Source organism: Xiphophorus couchianus, chromosome 22, assembly GCF_001444195.1.
Source record: "Xiphophorus couchianus chromosome 22, X_couchianus-1.0, whole genome shotgun sequence".
Classification (NCBI taxonomy): Eukaryota; Metazoa; Chordata; class Actinopteri; order Cyprinodontiformes; family Poeciliidae; genus Xiphophorus; species Xiphophorus couchianus.
The window spans coordinates 30,300,281-30,319,217 of NC_040249.1; the positions used below are offsets into that span (position 1 = coordinate 30,300,281).

The following is an 18,937-nucleotide window of genomic DNA, read 5'->3' on the forward strand; positions in this document are numbered from 1 at the left end:
CCGAGTCTCCCTGTTGTCCTGTCTTCCCCTTGATTGTTCCCAGGTGTGTCTTGTTTCCATGATTACCCTCAGTGTATTTAACCCCACTTGTGTTTGTTGTTCCTTGTCGGGTCCTTGTCAGTCTTTTGTGTTCTTAGTCAGTCGTGTGCAGTCCGTTCGTTTGCTCCTTGCTACCTGTGTTGAGCTCTAATCTTCCGTTCAGCAGTGCTGCCAGGGTTTTTTACTTTTGGACTTTGTTTGCCTATTTTTCACCATTAAAACATCATTTCACGTCTACCTGGATCTGCAGCGCTTACCTCACTGCCACCATTCACCACCACTTCATGACAAAGTCAGGAATTGATTTGTAATTGAAAGTAATTCAATGCTACAATCTTTGTGAGGACAATAAACAGCATTTAACCAGAGAATATAGATTGCAGTTGGTATGAAGAAGTACATCCTGTTTTCATTTTCAGTGGTCCATTATAAACAACATACCCTATGTATATAAATAGTCATAGTTATTGTGACATAAGTGTTGTTAAAGTTATCATGTTAAATGAAAGATATGATGGTTTTTGTAAAGTGAGGCCAAGTTTTAATCGAAGCTTCTCTAAGCATGCAAATCTGTTGCACCTATAAATTCAATTATTTAAATTTACCGTATTTTCCGCACTATAAGGCACATCTAAAAACCTTCAATTTTCTCAAAAGCCAACAGTGCGCCTTAAAATCCGGTGCGCCTTATATATGGACCAATATTGAGCCACAGCAGGTCTCGGAACTACGGTAAGCAGCCGCCGACTTCATTTTCCCCTGTTCAAGAAGAAGCGTGCGGTGCATATTGGGATATATGACTGAAGTGTGCCATTTCCATTTGTATTTGTGTAAAGACCCCAAAATGGCTCCTAAGAAGAGACACGCTTATGAGGCGGAGTTCAAACTCAAGGCGATCAGTCATGCAAAAGAACATGGGAATAGAGCAGCAGCGAGAGAATTTAATATTAATGAATAAATGGTGCGGAAGTGGAGGAAGCAAGAAGATGACCTGCGCCAAGTAAAAAAGACTAAGAAGAGTTTCCGAGGGAACAAAGCAAGATGACTACAGTTGGAGGACAACCTCGAAAGGTGGGTTGTTGAACAGAGAACAGCAAGTAGAAGTGTCAATACAATCACTATTCGAATCAAGGCAACAGCGCTAGCACGCAAACTTAACATTAACGAATTTAGAGGCGGTCCTTCTTGGTGCTTTAGGTTTATGAAAAGACGTAATCTCTCCATCCACACACGAACTACTGTTTCACAGTAACTGCCAGAAGACTACCAAAAAAAGTTGGCCACTTTCCGCGCATATTGCAACAACAATATTACTGAAAAAAAGATCCGGCCAGAGCACATCATTAACATGGACGAGGTTCCACTCACCTTTGATATTCCTGTGAACCGCACTGTGGATAAAACAGGAGAATTCGAGGGATTCGTGGATGAGTAATGAATTAATAAAGTGAGCTTTACATGTTTATTTTGTGTGTTTACAGCTGAACTGCTGTTTAAAGTTTACAGCTACGTCACTGACTCGGGGAAAATAATAATACAGCTATTTTTTTCATTTTGGGAAGTAACAGAGTTGTCTGGTTTGTAATTTATTAATAAAGGTTTGCAATTTATTCATAAGGTTTGACTGACTTATCTGACTATTTTGTTGACATTCCCTTTAGCGCAGTTCCATCTAATGGATGCATAACGTAACCCCAGCCTCTACTGTAGCGTCTATTCTATCAATTCTCACTCGACGATTTCTGACCATGCATTGCATGGTCAAGTATCCTTCAGCGTCACATGTTGACGATTTGGGAAGGTTACGTGTTTTACGTGGATTATTAACGCGAAGGGTTCTCGCAACCGCTGCCGAACCTTCAAAACCCGACGATTTGGTTAGGTTTAGGGCAAACGTTATGGTAAGGCATAGGGTAAAACCCCTCGCGTGACGCGAAAGGGGTACCCCGCGCGTCAATATGTGACGAGGACGGACCGTCCTCAATATATGACGACTTGGGAGTGAGAATGGGTTGATTCTATGTGCCTTATAATGCGGTGCGCCTTATATATGAAAAAAGTTTTAAAATAGGCCATTCATTGAAGGTGCGCCTTATAGTGCGGAAAATACGGTAATTAATTTAAATACGGATGTATTAATAGGAACAATTACACTGATATTGGAAGAGATGTTGTAGCATCCAATCTCCACTCTAATTCAACCAAAAGGTTTTCAAAGTTGTGAAGTTAATGTTAAGACTCCATGACCTTATGGAGTATGCTTTTTACACTGGCTCAAGGTCAACCCAATGCTTTTGGGAGCATGAAATTATCCAGAATAGCACAGCAATAAGTGTTCCCATCACTAGAACTGAAGCGGTTAAGTACACACCCTCAAAAGCAATCCCAGACTATAACACTCCCTCCATCAAACTTCACTCTCCTCAGGGTTAGAGTACAGTGGCAGTCTGCTTTCCTGCGCCACATCCATAGATTGCATTGCATGGAGCTGCTTTTCCATAAAAAACCTGTTCCATTAAATTGAATAATTACTTTATGCAATGTTGTTGAGTTAATGTGAAGGACACATAAAGTTTAGCTGTTTTTCTTGTTGAACCCTCAAATAATCCCTTCAATACTTTAGCTTTCTGTAAAAAATCTGTTTTTTTCTGGAGAACATTTGAGCATTTTAACGGTTTGTACATAAAGCTTTTGATTAACGCTTTATGTGCAGTTTGAATCAAACTTTCTGCACATACCAAGAGTAACCTAACAACTCTTAGTATGTAAACATAAGTATGTTGTACAACTGCAACAACTGTCCCCTGTGAAACAAATAACCTCACATGGAAGAAAATTGAGGGTTTAATTTTACATGAAATAAATGAAGAATCAAGGCATGAAATTCTCCCTGGGTGGAATCTGTGGCTTTACTTTGCATTTGTCTGCGTATCTGCATTTTTGGAATCAAGCAGAGCAAGGACTGCTCTAAGCTGCTTTTTATATTGACAGCATGTTATATTTTATTTTTATTTTTTATTTTGTCTACAATTGCTACTCAGTGGTGGTTGTTGTGTGACTTGTCTATGCTGCTGTAACTGTGAAATAATTTCCCTGCTGGAATGAATAAAGTAATTCTATTCTATTCTATTCTATTCTATTCTATTGTGTTGGGGTTGTAATTTGCTTATGCTTTATTATATCTAACAGCAGACTGTGGAATGTTTGGTAGGACTCTTTCTTGCTTATCAAAAATTATTTTAACAATAACATGCCCAACATACACCCAATAAGTTCCTGCTTTCCAACAGAATCACTTATGACAAGCTTTTCTCTTCACTTTGAAACATCCATTAAAGTAGCAAAGTGTCCTGAAGCTGTGAGACTTTTTTATTTATTTATTTAGATTTTATCAGCTTTATAAAAGTCAAAAAGTGAAACTGCATCACGTCCGCACATCCTTCCTGTGCTTTTTGACTTCCAACTACTCTGATGGACGGGGAGCACCATTTGAACTCACCCTCTTCCGTCTTGTAGAAAGTGGTGTATACACACATGTACACCCAGAGATCCTTTCCTTCCTTTTTTTTCTATCTTTAGGGACTGTCTGCACCTGTGAGTCTGAACGTGTTCAGTGAGCAACGGAGGAATGGATGGTTGTGACCTCAGAGGAAGGGAGGTGGTTTGTGTGTGTGTCTGTGTGTGTTTGTTTGTGTCGTTGTCATTAATACATATTTATTAGTGACCCAACATATCGAGATCCTTATGTCAAATCATGCTATGGACAAAAATGTAACTTAAAATGTGATATTTGGTGAGTATTTTCCAATAAATTTAAAAGCGAGGGTCGAAAAAGCAGCGTTGAGGGTTGATTTCCATATCAGAACAAATGACAGAAATGGAAAATAATGGTTCTTGTTTTTTAAGTCACTCAGCCATGTGTGCTGTAAAGCTCCTTCTCTGTCAGACTCATGGTAATATTGTGCCTCCCTCATCTGTCCATCTGCCACAACAACTTCCTTCCTTCCGTTCCTTCCAGAAAATGCAGATGGATGAGAATAATTATCTTATTAAACCTCAAAACACTCACAACGTACTGTCCTGCTTTGTGTTGAGGCTGCAGAACGACACCAGCATGATCTGGAGTGAACGCTGGCTGAACCAAAGGGTTTTAACAACGAAAACTAATCAGGCATACCCCCCATTTCCTCTTTTTCTCTCTCCCTTTCTTCTGCACTTTGATTTTGGAGCAAACTTTCTCTGTCCTCCCCCTCATCCAGCTGTCTGGGTTCCTTCTCTCACTGTTTGTATTACTGAATCCCACTGACATTTGGTGCACCATGTCTTCTCTCAGTGCTGTTTGGTTATGAGTGTATTAGTATGTGAATGTCAGTTGGGGTACAGGGTGGTGGTGTACGGATGCTGTGGGCAGCACAAGCTTCTACTGGAAAGTGTGTTTTGTAAATGTGACTGGTTATGACAAAACCATCAACAGATCTACTCAGGGGGCTTTGAGTTGTTTGCAGATTCTTAAGTGTGGATTCTGAGCTTTCCAATGATGTCAGAGACATGAAAATAAAAAAAGTTGCGTTGTGTGCATTAACATTTTGTGACTATTTGGAGTTTAGAAGCATAGTAAAAGAAAAACAGACTTGGGTTACGTTGGCAGAAACTAAAATCCTCTTATGCACCATTGCATATAAAATTATCCACCTATTTCCATCATGTGTATTTATTTATTGCATTTATTTGCTGGTTATATCATTTTAAATTAAATAAAAATAAAGATAGCTGTTGATGTGTGAGCAGAGCATTGTAAGCAAGTGAAGTCGTAAAAAGTAAGAACAGTTCTCAGTAACAGAGACGAGACAGCTTAGAGCCATTCAAAAGAATAGAATAGTTTGTGAACAACACATCAAACTCTCATCAGGTCTGAATTGGCATCCTCTGATCATATAAATAATCCTGGAGTTGTTTTCTTTCTACCACTATCTTCAGCTTTTCTTTTCAGTGATCCGGTTTTTAGCCACTTATCCATTATTATTTTTAAACACCGTCCTTTGGTAAGCTAGCTGGTTGTGTCACTCTTTGACCTCACGTCATGGCAAATAAACAGTCGTTTACATGCAGCACCTTGCGGGGCCTCTTTACCCGCCCCCTAGTGTAGTCTGTAGACCACAGTTTGAGAAAGAACGGTTTAGAGGTATGGTGTGAATTAAGCTAGGGTAAAAGTTTGAAGTGTACTGGTTATGTAGGGTTAGGAAAAATGTCTAGATAATGCATAAATAAAATTAAGGGAAGTCAATACAAAGTCTTCAGTTTGATGTACCGGTAAGTAAACTGTGGGGGTGCGCATGTGTGGGTGTGTGTGAGAGAGAGAGAGAGAGAGAATGAGACAGGATTTGTGTCAACCTTTACATAACAGCAAGTCAAAAACCACAGTCATGTTCTTTTTACTTAACTTTCTTCTTCCATGTGGTGACTAGCATGCTGCGAGTGACTATCAGATTTTAGCCAAACATGTCAAAGTTTCTTGTTTCTCATTGTGGTTTTAACCACGTTTGTTACTGACAGACAGTCAAAGTAAATCATTTTTCTATGTGTACATTTATACTCTGTATACGTGTTGTGCTTTCCTCCGCTCATTACGTTCTATGAAAAACTTTATGGTGTGGTATCCCCACAGTGGGAATAATGCTAATATTCACACCATCTTTTTCAAAATGAGGTGGACGCTACTAAGGAGGAACCTAGGGATCAAAAACTCATGCATGTTTGATAACATGATAAAATCACAGCGCCACCTACTGGCCTGCCATGACAAGTACAGCTGATTAAAGGCGTCTTGGTGGCGCCGTCTAAATGTGGAACGTTTTCCACAATTTTCCATTTCATTTCATTCAAATTGTTTATATTTTTTCTGTCAGTGTTTACTTCCTCTACAACTTTGAAGCAGCGGAAGGTTCTTCGATGTTTTAGTATTCAAATGTTGTCAGGCAGCCAGATAAGTCAAGAACTACTGTACTTCTATTCTTATTACAAAATGAGACACTCCGACATCAATACAGCAGGATTTTTAGCCAAAAGGACTCACTTTCTTTTATTCCTGCTAAACAGAAAAACAAGTTGTGCTAAAGCGTGAATTGAAGTAAAACTACATGTCTGCAACAGAAGGTCTGGTGTTATCACTGAGTCAGGGCTGACATCTGATAAAGATTCTCTCCTGTCAAGGACTACAGCTAAGAGAAAGTGTTCTCTGTCTTTTAATGAGTAAAACATGGTTATTGCCACATAAATCAAAAACAAATTGACAATTGCACTGTTCACCGGAGTAAGTTTGGTGTACGAAAACCTGACAAAGCACTGCATCTCACCCGCATCTCACCCACATGAGATGCGGGTTTAACTAGGTTATTAAATTTGTTCGCCTCCCAAGCTCAACTTGGTCTTTGTCTGATTTTTAATTTTGCTTATGTTAGATCGGCAGAATATTTTGTCATCTAACAACGTGATGCTTCCTCTGCGGGAAAATGTTTCAGTGTTTATCTAATGTTCAGCTTTTGTCTAAGTCTAAATATGAACTTTTATTACACTTTTCAAAGAACTGAACAAAATACAGATTTTTAAATCTACTCTATTCATGAAATTGCTTAGAATTAGAATTGAAAACCCAATTAAGTCATTTTTTCACATGACTGTTTCTTCTTTGTCAACAGATTGATCTGGAGCCGGAGGGGAGAGTCTTTGTTGTTATTGACTTATCAGGATCTTCCAGTGAAGGTAAGTTCATACTGAGCTAAATGTCAAGTAGAGATTCATCACTGTGTGGATCTGCTAACAGAAGCTGTTGTGTAATTGTCTTATTTGGATTGAAGTGCTTATTTCTTGCTTATTTCTCTGAGTTACCTGCTGTTGGAGTCATTTGGTTGAAAGTTTCGGTCTTGTTTGCGGCTCTTATTGCTTTCCATGGCTTCTTGTTGTTTTATGAAAAATGATTGCAACCGGTTTCAGAAGCACAGCAAATGCAACTTGCAATGCTGCAACGGTTGCAAAATCCTGCATTAATTTTGAGGTTTCCATTGACTCATCGAGGCATCGTGTGTGTTTGTTCATTATGGCTCGGCTTTATATGCTGTGTTATTATTTGTCTTATTTTAACACCCGATGAAGAATAGATGACTTGCCCTTTTTTGTTCTTTTATGGTAAATTTAATTTGTAATATTAAATTTCAAACTTTATAACTCGTAGGGAATTTTATTGTAGTATAAAATAAAACCAATTCATCTATCATTCCTGATGCATACAAAAGCTACTTTTTATGACTCTAGGTTAATTAAATTGATCTATTTACTGCCGATCTGGAGATGAATAATTACTGAAATAAAAATATGAAATAGACAATAGTCTTAAATACTAATGCACATATATATGCATATAGGGGTGTGTGTGTTGGGGGGTTGTATGTGTGTGAAAAAATGATAGATGAAGGGGACGAATGAAGATGAAAGAATAGAGATGAAGCATTCATGAAAACACCCTAGAAGTTTGCTTCTACACCTGCAGGAAGAGAGAAAAAACCCAGAGTACTGAGAAACCACAGTGACAAATATATGCATATATAACAATGAAATTAAATGCGGTGTTGATGTGTGTTGATACATAGCGTATTTAAAACTAGGTGGGAAGGGCGGAAAGCATACTTTTTAGCTCTCACTGCTGTTTATTTCACCTGTATTTACTTCAGAGAACATGCATTCTCAGACATAAGTGCCACTTACTGTATGGTTCAGGAACTTCTTTTGACTTTTTGACTGTATTGTTAAGTCCTTGTTTCATATGATAATACAATTTAACATCTAGACATGCAAGTTTTTTACAATGCCATTTATTACATTAATTCAAAATACATTAACTTTGAAAAAGAATTATTAAAATTTCCTAATTTCAACAAATTTTAACATTGTGTTAGACCAGTGGCTTTCCCTCTCAGTTTCAACTTCTCTTACTTCATTTAACCTTTTTCTAATAAAACTTTTACTTTTCAAATATGTACAGTACAGACCAAAAGTTTGGACACACCTTCTAATTAAAATGGGTTTTCTTTATTTTCATGACTATTTATAAGGCAAGAAATCCCACTTATTAACCTGACAGGGCACACCTATGAAGTGAAAACCATTTCAGGTGACTACCTCTTGAAGCTCATCAAGAAAATGCAGAGTGTGTTCAAAGCAGTAATCACAGCAAAAGGTTGCTACTTTGAAGAAACTAGAATATAAGGGGTATTTTCAGTTGTTTTACACTTTTTTGTTTAGTGCATATGTCCACATGTGTTATTCATAGTTTTGATGCCTTCAGTGTGAATCTACAATGTCAATAGCAATGAAAATAAAGGAAACTCATTGAATTAAAAGGTGTGTCCAAACTTTTGGTCTGTACTGTATGTTAATTTGCCACTTTATCAGTTTCACATTAGCGTAGTCAGGAAATCAGATGATGCATGCAGTTTTACTTTTTCAGCAGAAAAATGTAATTCACCTGCTTGGTGGATTTTTGTGAGTTTTACACTGCATTTTAAGTTGCTTATAAAGGAGCAGATTTGAGCACAGCTAATTGCTTATTAATAAGACAAAAAATACATTATTTTCTTGAGAATGATATTCAAACTCAAGGGTTATGAAAGTAGCTTAAAAAAGTAATTCTGGATGTTTACACTAGATAATATGTGGGACTGAATCTGTGGAAGAAAAGGGCAGAGAGGAGAAGGGTGTGGTGATAAACTGATTAGTAAAGTCGTGTGTTCTCTAATGGAGTGGTTACATCATTGCAGAAGAGAAACAAAATGAACAGCAGGTCAGCTCAGGATGATAGAAATATCCACTTCATGGTTTCTTTTTAAACTAGTTCTGGACTTCTGTGACCTTTATTCTGTCTCTGCTCCTTTTATCGCATGCAGCACAGTCCCACTGTGGACAGGAGTGAAATCTGCTGAAATAGCACTCATTACTTGTATGTGTTTGGCGTAGCAGAGAGCAGATGGTTGAAAAGTCGGTCCGCAGAGCTGCATGCAACCTATTAAATTTAATACACACTTAGAAACGCACAGACACAGCAGGATGATAAACTGTTGCCTTTGGTTAAAAGCTCTTGAAACACTTTTGGCCCAGCTGTTCTCAACTAGGGAAGGATTATTGTCAAAACAAGTAAAGATTTAATTGAGCCTAATGCAATGGATTAAATTTTGGCCCGGCCATTTAAATGGAGTTACATAAATATATTTTTGGTTTGTTTGAAGGTTTTCAAGACACAAAAGTGATACAAGAAATAAACTTGTTCATAGAAAGATCAGTTCTGAGCTGCATGACAGTAGTCTAGAGACTTGAGACTCACGCTACTACACCCATCTTGTTTTCAAAGAGATGCGTCTACTGAGGCCAGGAAACAGCTCAGAAAAGAGCACAAGGAGGGAATTGGTTCAGGCAGAGGATTCATAGAAATGACTTCCAGGAGAACGGAAAAGTCATGGGAAGACCAGCAGCCACCTCCTCTGACTTGTCCCACTGTTGGCTTGATGAAAAATAGGTGTGCAGGAAAGCAAATTTCTAAAAGGCATTTCTTCTTTTTAATACTATTACACCAGTTGTTGGTCATTTGCAACTAAGCAACACACAAGATGAGTGGAGAACCATGTGGGCTCTCTAAAAATTTTAAGGACTCTGACATGTCTTTTTTCTCCAAAGGAAGGGTGTGAGACCCTTATGACCTGTTGCTAACCTGTTAGTAACTAGGTTGGCAGTTGTAAGACCAAGGTGTGAGCAAAAATACCTGCACCATTCCATCTCTTCTCTAGTAAGTCTGATGTGTAGCTGTCAGTTGTTAGGCGATGGTGATGTTGCTCAGTGAAGGAGCAAGATGGAGGAAAAGGGAGGAACGAATGTATTAAGGGTGATGCTACAGAGAAACAAACTTTGGAAGAGTTCTCTTGTCTGAGTGTGGAATCATCCTGTCAGGCCATGGAAAGACTTTGAACACACACACACACACACCCCTCTCCACACACACACACACCTCGCAGCAGCAATAAAAGCCAAATGAAAAACGCTGTGAAAAAGCTGTCGTTTTCAAAGCTAATGACTGCTCTTGAAAATATTATTTTTGTCTAAGCATATCTGTTCTAATTTAGTTCATCTGCTATGTTCAGATGTTTAGACTTGCCTTTGTTGCTGAAATACTAGTTTCCTAAGGGCAGCATTCATTTTCCTGATACTTGTCTTGGGGAAACTGTATTCTGGAGTTCAGTAGGAGAATTTATTTACCGTATTTATTTCTTAAGGTACATGAAGAAGTGAAGTCATTGCACAATTTTATCTAATCAAAAATTATCAGAAGTTAGATGTTAGTTATTGAACATTGGTGTGGCTTTACTTGAACTTTACATAAATTCCCCTTAATGCCCTGATTGGCTATCACTGATTGCATCTGCTTCAAATGATGTCCAGATATTTTTAAACATACCCAGCATTCAAGGTTTGTTTGCAATGAAGGGCCTCAAACACCTAAATCCCCAATCTCTAATCTACTGGTAAAGGAATGTAGTTACTCCCTTCAAGCATGTTTAAAATGGATGTCTTGTTAATGGTCAGAAATCATTCTATGTTTGTATTGGGGTCTCCAAAATGAATGCAAAAAAAAGTCTGCTGCGGCTGCCAAGACAGCTTATTTAAAATACAATATGGTTTCTGTTTGATGGTTTTGGTTAGATAAAACTGTGTTTAAAAATAAAAATGATCCAAATGCCATTACTTTTTAAAAGTCGGTAAACGATGGGCATTTGCAGAACCATCTGCAAATGGTTCTGCACTCCAGTTAGCCAACTGAAGTTAGCACAAGAGTTTTAAAAACACATAATGTAACACCAGTTTTACGTGGTCCACATCAGTATTATATTTGCGAAGCACTTAATTGTGTCTTTCAAGTTGCTATTGTGAAGTTATTTATTTTTTCTGAAACAGCGACGTTTTCCGTCTGGACTTCCTGCAGAGCAATATCTGACTAGGCTAACATTAGTGTGTTTTGTGTCGGTTTTATTCTGACCTTCTTATTTACTATGTAACTTTGTAATTAGTTTTATGTTTTTACTAGTATATTTCCTATATTTTTTGTGATTGTTCATTTCTATTTGACTTTTAAAGCATCAATTTGAGGTTATCCATTTGTACCTCCAAATCAACCTGGAAAGACTCACACAGAGAGAGTGGTATAAGAAAGTTTAACAAATGAAAGTCTTTGACTGCAAAGCCATCAATAGAGAGAGATGGAGAGAATGTCTGCTGGGGCATGAATCTGGGTAAAACTGGAGTGAATCAGAAGGGAACACAACATTGAAAAGAGAAGCTACTACAACTATGAATGGATTGGAGCAAAATGCGAGATGCCGCCTCATCTAGGAGACCTGATCAAGTACACAAATGCCAAATGGAGATGGTACATGAGCCAAATATAGCTAATCAACCAGAGAGTAAAGTTGATGACAGGACTGAGAATGACTCGTGAGACTGGGAAACATCTGAACTAAGAGACACGGTGTTCACGGCAGTGACATGACCAGGGAATCAAGACCAAAAGTGCCCAGGAACACGATTTGGCCGGCCAGCCTACTGAATTTTCTCCAGACTGAGGAACGCCACTCAGGTATTAAGAAAGATGGCGCATGGCAAAATACAAAATGAAGTTACGATAAGGATCTAAAAATTGCCACTGAGCAGGAAAAATTGTTTGGAAAATAGAGAAACAAGATTATAGTTAGAGCCATCAAAATTAACGGGTTGATTCCACCACCAAAACACTGGATGGAGTGCAACAAGGGGGAGGACTCCCTGGGACCTGATGACATCACTACGCCATCCAGTGAAGAAACAATGACTTAGTATGGGAAGGTTCTAAATATTGACTAGTCTTGCAAATTGTTTATGCTCATTTTATTCTGCTGATAGGTTTTTCTACATTGTAACTTCTAAATTAGTCAATATTTTCAAAATGCTCAAGCAATTTTGGTTTAGAATTACATTAAGACAGAAATGTTTTTTTTATTAGCAATGTCATATTTTTGAGATGTGTGATCATCTTACTCTTGAATATATTAGTTGTGACAGGGGGCCTGCGGGCCATTCACTCCTTGCTGTCCCAAGCAACTAGCCACACCAACCCCACCCAGATGTTTGGAACTCTGATTACCCTGAAGTTGACCTGCAGCTACATTGCCAGTTACATGTCTGCCTCATCTTGGTCTTCATGCGGTCACTGTCATCAAGGCCAGTCAAGTGACCAGTGACATCATGATGATCAGCCTGGCTGTTGGTGATGAGCATGGAGGTGACGAAGAACTTCATCCAGGTCATTCTGACGCCTCTGATAGAGGCTGCAGAGGATAAAGGACCTGCAGCTGGTGTCCAGGTCCAAAGCCATGACTTGTGAGGGAACCAGCGACAACACCGTGACGAGAGGACTATCTCTGGAACCGGCCCGGACTGGAGGCGCATTCCTGGTGTTTGGTCGCACCAGTCCATGCCTGCCCGGAGCAGAGTCCATCCGTCCGTCCATCCATCCGTCCATCCATCCATCCATCCATCCATCCATCCATCCATCCATCCATCCATCCATCCATCCATCCATCCATTTATTTTCTTCTGCTTATCCGGGGGTCGGGTCATGGGGGTAGCAGCTTAAGAAGGGAGGCCCGGACTTCCCTCTCCCCAGCCACTTGTTCCAGCTCTTCCAGGGGAACCCCAAGGCGTTCCCAGGCCAGCCGAGAAACATAGTCTCTCCAGCGTGTCCTGGGTCTTCCCCGGGGCCTCCTTCCAGTGGGACGTGCCCAGAACACCTCACCAGGGAGGCGTCCAGGAGGCATCCTGACCAGATGCCCGAGCCACCTCAACTGGCTCCTCTCGATGTGAAGGAGCAGCGGCTCTACTCTGAGTCCCTCCCGGATGACTGAGTTTCTCACCCTATCTCTAAGGGAGAGCCCAGACACCTTATGGAGAAAACCCATTTAGGCCGCTTGTATCCGCAATCTCGTTCTTTTGGTCATGACTCTAAGCTCATGACCATAGATGAGGGTGGAACGTAGATCGACCGGTACACCAAGAGCTTCGCTATTTGACTCAGATCTCTCTTCACCACGACGGACCGGTACAGCGGCCGCTTCACTGCAGACGCTGTGCCAATCCACCTGTCGATCTCCTGGTCCACTGCTTCCCCCATTCGTGAACAAGACTCGAGATACTTAAACTCCTCCATTTGGGGCAGGACCCCTCCCATCCCCCCAACCCGGAGAAGGCACTCTACAAAGGTCAGCAGCACACCATCTCCGCTATAAACAGTGTTGGTGCTGCACTGCTTCCCCCTCCTGAGATGCTGGATGGTGGACCAGAATCGCCTTGAAGCCATGTGGAAGTCTTTCTCCATGGCCTCTCCAAACTGCTCCAAAAACGCTCGAGTTTTTGACTCAGCAACCACCTCAGCCACATGCAGCTTCACCTGCCGGTACCCATCAGCTGCTTCTGGAGTCCCACAGGCCAAAAAGGCCCGATAGGACTCCTTCTTCAGCCTGACAGCATCCCTCACCGAAGGTGTCCACCAATGGGTTTGAGGGTTGCCACCGCAACAGGCATCGATAACCTTGTGGCCACAGCTTCGATAAGCCGCCTCGACAATGGACTCACGGAACATGATCCACTCAGACTCAATGTCCCCCACTTCCCCCGGAATGTGTTAAAAGTCCTGCCGGACATGGGAGTAAAAGCTCCGTCTCACAGGGAATTCCGCCAGACGTTCCCAGCAGACACTCTCATTTGGGCCTGCCAGGTCTGACCGGCATCCTCCCCCACCACTGGAGCCAACTCACCACCAGGTAGTGGGCAGTGGACAGCTCCGCACCTCTCTTCACCCAAGTGTCCAAGACATATGGCCACAGATCCGATGAAACGATGACAAAGTCGATCATCGAACTGCGGCCTAGGGTGTCCTGGTGCCAAGTGCACATATGGACACCCTTATGCCTGAACATGGTGTTCGTTACAATCTGTGATGAGAACAGAAGTCCGACTACACCACTCGAGTTCAGATCGGGTGGGCCGTTCCTCCCAACCACGCAACTCCAGGTCTCACTGTCATTGCCCACGTGAACTTTGAAGTCCCAAAGCAAAACCAGGGAGTCTCCAGGAGGCGCACTCTCCAGTACCCCCCTCCAAGGACTCCAAGAAGGATGGGTAATCTGAACTGTCGTTCACCCCGTAAGCACAAACAACAGTCAGAACCTGTCCCCCCACCCATAGGCGGAGGGAGGCTACCCTCTCGTTCACCGGGGTAAACCCCAATGTACAGGCGCTGAGATGGGGGGGCAACAAGTATGCCCACTCCTGCCCGGCACTTCTCACCACGGGCAACTCCAGAGTGTAAGTATGTCCAGCTCCTCTCAAAGAGACTGGTTCCAGAACCAGAACCATGCATTGAGGCGAGGCCGACTATTTGTAGCCGGAACCTCTCAACCTCACACACTAGCTCTGGCGCCTTCCCCACCAGAGAGGTGACATTCCACATCCCAAGAGCCAGCTTCTGCAGTGGAGGATCAGACCGCCAGGGCCCCCTCCCTTGGCCACCACCCACCACCCATCACACGCTGCACCTGACCCCTTTGGCCCCTCTCACAGGTGGTGGGCCCATGGGAGGGGGGAACCATATCTCCTCTTTGGGCTGAACCCAAAGTATGGGGCTCCGGTGACCCATGTCTGGGCGAGGGAACACCAAATCCAATGTTGTTTCTCATCATAAGGGATCTTCAGGCTGCACTTAGCCTGGTTCCTCGCCTAGGACCTGTCTGCCTTGAGTGACCCTACCAGGGGCATAAAGCCCCAGACAGCATAGCTCCTATGATGATTGGGACACTCGAAACCCTCCACCACGATAAGGTAGCAGCCCAAGGAGAGGCTTAGCAAACTTGTGGAGACACTGTGTTCACCTTCCTCATCAGGATTGCCTGCCAGGTGAACGATTCCACCAACGTGGCCGACTCTCAAGGTAAGCTGCTGAAGATCACTGACGAAAGACATCCTGAGGCTGGACATGTGGCTCCATGCTGAGCTCAAGTGGTGGTTCGACAAGCTGTTGATGACTGAGGAGCAGCCGCCCAGTCTAACGTCGCCTGGAGATCCTGTGCTTTCTGCTGATTATGTTGCAGTCTCTGGCTGTCCTGGCCCACTTCAAGCTGCTGCAGTGCTGCATCGCAGCATGCATGACTTGTGGCAACACCAAGATCCTGCGGCGGTACTGGAGATGTGATGTCTGGAGGAGGACAAGATTCCTGGTGACAGCTGGAAGGAGCGGTCCACTAGATAGCTTAGGATACACATGGACATACTTAATGATTGCAGTGGGATGATATTCATCCCAACAGGGGAACTTTTGAGAATAAATTATTCTGTGTTTTCCAACTCTATACATAGTGCAGACAGCACGAAAGACGAAGAATAAAAACTGCTTGAGTGGGCAACACTGCTACTCCACCCACCTGTATCTGGGTGGAGAAGGCCAATCTTAATCCAAACCGTACTGAGGAAAATCTTTTTGGATTTCTGATGTGATCTATTATGAGAAAATTTTACTGTTAATGACCAAAGCCAATGGAAATTCAACAAATGCTGATGATTATTATCATTAGATGTAAAATGAAAGCTCATGCAATGCAAACATTTTGATTTCGAATAATGAACGAGAATTGGGTGAATACGTCTTAACTAGAAACGGCCCATGGCGAGCGTCGGCGAGAGAGGCAGTGATGGGAGGGGCTGCGAGGCAGGCTGAGGGTTGAATCACGTAGTGGAGCGAAGAGGTGTGGATGTGACAGGCTGGAGGCGACACCTTCTGGAGGAGCTGAGGGATGTCTTGGAGCAATGGCGCTCGACCAAAGAGATGAGTGAAACAGAGAGGAACTGAACCAATAGGAAGGAGAACAGTTGAAAAGGGCTGAAGGGGTGACATCTTCAGGTTAGGCTGAATTGGCTTGAAACTGAATAAAAGGAAACTAGCGAACCCCGCGGAGGTTGGAGGTTCACATACTGCTGAAGACGGCTGGAGCTGAAGGCCCTTGAGAAGATCCTGTGATGCAAAGGCACAACGAGAGCACTTAGGATCAATGATGGCACTTTGAAAATGTAACTTTAATCGGATTACTGATTACTCCTTGAAAAAATATCTTAGTTAGATTACTGATTACTTGATTTGGAAAGTAACTAAGTTACATTAAAAGTAATTTTTTTAGTTACTTTCAGCAGCTGCTGACAACAACACTCTGCTGCCTGTGAAAATTACATTGAGTTTTGCCAATACTTGTTATTTTATAATGATAACATCAACAATGTATCTTCACTTATAAGGTTGAACAGAAGTGGAGAATGTTTAATGGTTACAACAGTACAAAAAGATTTTAGTAACACAAAAAAAATAGTTTCCAGACTATTTAGAGTCTGGAAACTCTAAATTACAGGTTCTGCGTTACTGTTTTGTGTCAGAGCAGCGCAGCGCACAGCGCTCCTCCTGCAGGTCCACAACTCAGATGTCCCGCTGCACAGATTTGTGACACTTATCTTAATATTAATAATTATAATGGCGTTTAGTCGCACAACTTTACAGGCACGTTCAATCGTGGCTGTTTTCACGTTTATTGCACTGTTCATATTAGTCTCGATGTTTGCAGTTTCTGGAGCGCAACGTGAAGCTCTACGTCATTCACAGCAAGTATATTAACATTTTATATTATATTAACATTAACAAAGACACAGCGGCACGGATCATCCGGGAAATGATGGACTAAAACTAACTGGATGTCAGACAAATTCTAGGGTTTATATCTGCTTATTTCCAATCCCGTAAAGAGCAGTCCTCGACTCATTAAATTTGCAAGCGATTTTAGAAAGAAAAAAACAAGCCCAAAGCCGCTTATAATAATTGGAATTGGTCACCGAAACTCAAAATAGTTAATTTTCCGCAACAAAATGCTCATCTCCATCCATTGTTTCTGTCGCTGCTGACACTTTTGCATAGAAACTGCGGTTACTCCCCAAGACGCGTAGAGGAAACAAAATTACAAAAGATAATAGTAATGCAAAGTGGTTTCGATAAGTTACTGTACTTGAAATAGAAACGTGTTAGATTACTCATTACTGAAAAAAGTGGTTGATTAGGGCCACACAAGCCTGGATATGAGTGAGATTCACCTGATAAGAGCAGAGATCCGAAACAAAAGCGCAACGGGAACTTTTTCAAGCGTGGATAGAAAGAAGATCAAGTCCGAGGTCATATTGAGATTGAGCAGCAGCTTGCTTGAAGCTTGAAAATACTTTTTTTAAAGGAGAGGGGAGGATAAAATCTGTGACACATCTTTTCTCAGTGTTTACGTGAAACTTCACAATTTTCTATATTTTTATGAAAGCAAACTGAAATTAAAGGCTCTTATGTCTCATTAAAAATAGCTGACTCTTCTTGCCCTTCACCCACACCTCTTCTGGATGTGATTATGTGTAATTAATTTGTTTTAAACTGTAACTGGATCCTTATTGGCATACATGAAAACAAACTTTGGAGGCTCATGGTACATTAAAACCAAGGAAAACAAATAGCAAAATATTTAGCAGTGTTTGGCAACACAGCCATGCAGTGTTCTCTCCATCTAGTGGCTGGTAAATCAAGTCAAGTTTCAGCAACAATGCAGTTCAAAGTGCTTTGCACCATAAAAAAAACCCATAATACAGCAACCAATTAGAAACCAGCAATAAGCATTGCACTTCGTCAAATGTTATCATCAAACCCATCAAGCAAGTAGACATCAAGTATGTTGATCAATGTTCCAGTTACTACTAAACAAGGGCAATTCTAACCTGGTGGATTTTTAGGATTCATTTAAAGGAACTCAGTGTTTCAGCAGTTTAGCAGTTTTCTGGAAGTGTAAAGACGCTGTTGCAACAATCAATGTGACTAAAAATAAATACATGGATGAGTTCCTCTAATGCTGGAACATTACTCCTCTGATCTTGGAAATGTTCTTCGGGTTGATAAAAGGCCAACTTTGGAGCTGTCTTTATGTGGCTCTGAAAGTTCAGGTCAGCATTCATAACTACACCTAGTAGCCCAGCTGGGAGCTGTGTAGACTTTGCTTAATGCCAGATTGATTTTCTTGGTACTTATAATGCATCACATATGTAACATGTTGGTTTTGTTTTGCAGAGGCGGGGTCTACCAACAATGAGGAGCGGGTTTTCCGACAGCGAATGCGACCCAGGAAGCGGCAAGGGGCTGTTCGGCGGAGGGTTCACCAGGTCAACGGGCACAAGTTCATGGCCACCTACCTGAGGCAGCCCACCTACTGCTCTCACTGCAGGGACTTCATCTGGTCAGAATCTTACTTCAAAACATTGAATTAACACATTGGAACAGTGGAGTCTTCATTGAGTTGATAAATACAACTTAATTCAAGTGTTATTTTCTACCATCTGCATGCCTTTTGAAAACAAAACTGCATGGTCATTAAATCAGATGGGAAAGGTGACGGTGGCGCAGGCAGGTGAAAGGAAGCATAGTGCTTTGCACATGCTGTGTTGGAGACCAACTGTAGCCTTTACAACAACCAGATCCTCCCTGGTTTCCTGCTTCACCCAGCTCCTCACAGTAACCTGTGCCTGCCTTTTGTTTTTGTACATGAGCATAGGGCGATGCTGTGAAGTGGAGGGTCACAAACAAAGCCAGCTGTGTTTGTTTCCATCCTGAAGGACTGCGTTCACCACATTCACATGGAACTATGTAGCATTCTGAGAGTGTTTGATGTGTAACCAGTCAGGAGGGAGAACTTTGCTTGAGTCTCTCAGTGTT

General features: G+C 41.6%; 1 protein-coding gene across 3 annotated transcripts in view; it reads left to right on the plus strand.

The window, feature by feature from the left end:
• LOC114137801 (protein kinase C epsilon type-like) overlaps positions 1-18,937 on the plus strand; it is a 125,479-nt gene that overhangs the window by 47,089 nt on the left and 59,453 nt on the right. For all 3 annotated transcript variants that reach the window (XM_028006628.1, XM_028006629.1, XM_028006630.1), the window contains exons 2-3: positions 6,735-6,798; positions 18,296-18,461. In XM_028006628.1, coding sequence (XP_027862429.1) covers positions 6,735-6,798; positions 18,296-18,461 — 230 coding nt within the window. The remainder of the gene's footprint in view (positions 1-6,734; positions 6,799-18,295; positions 18,462-18,937) is intronic.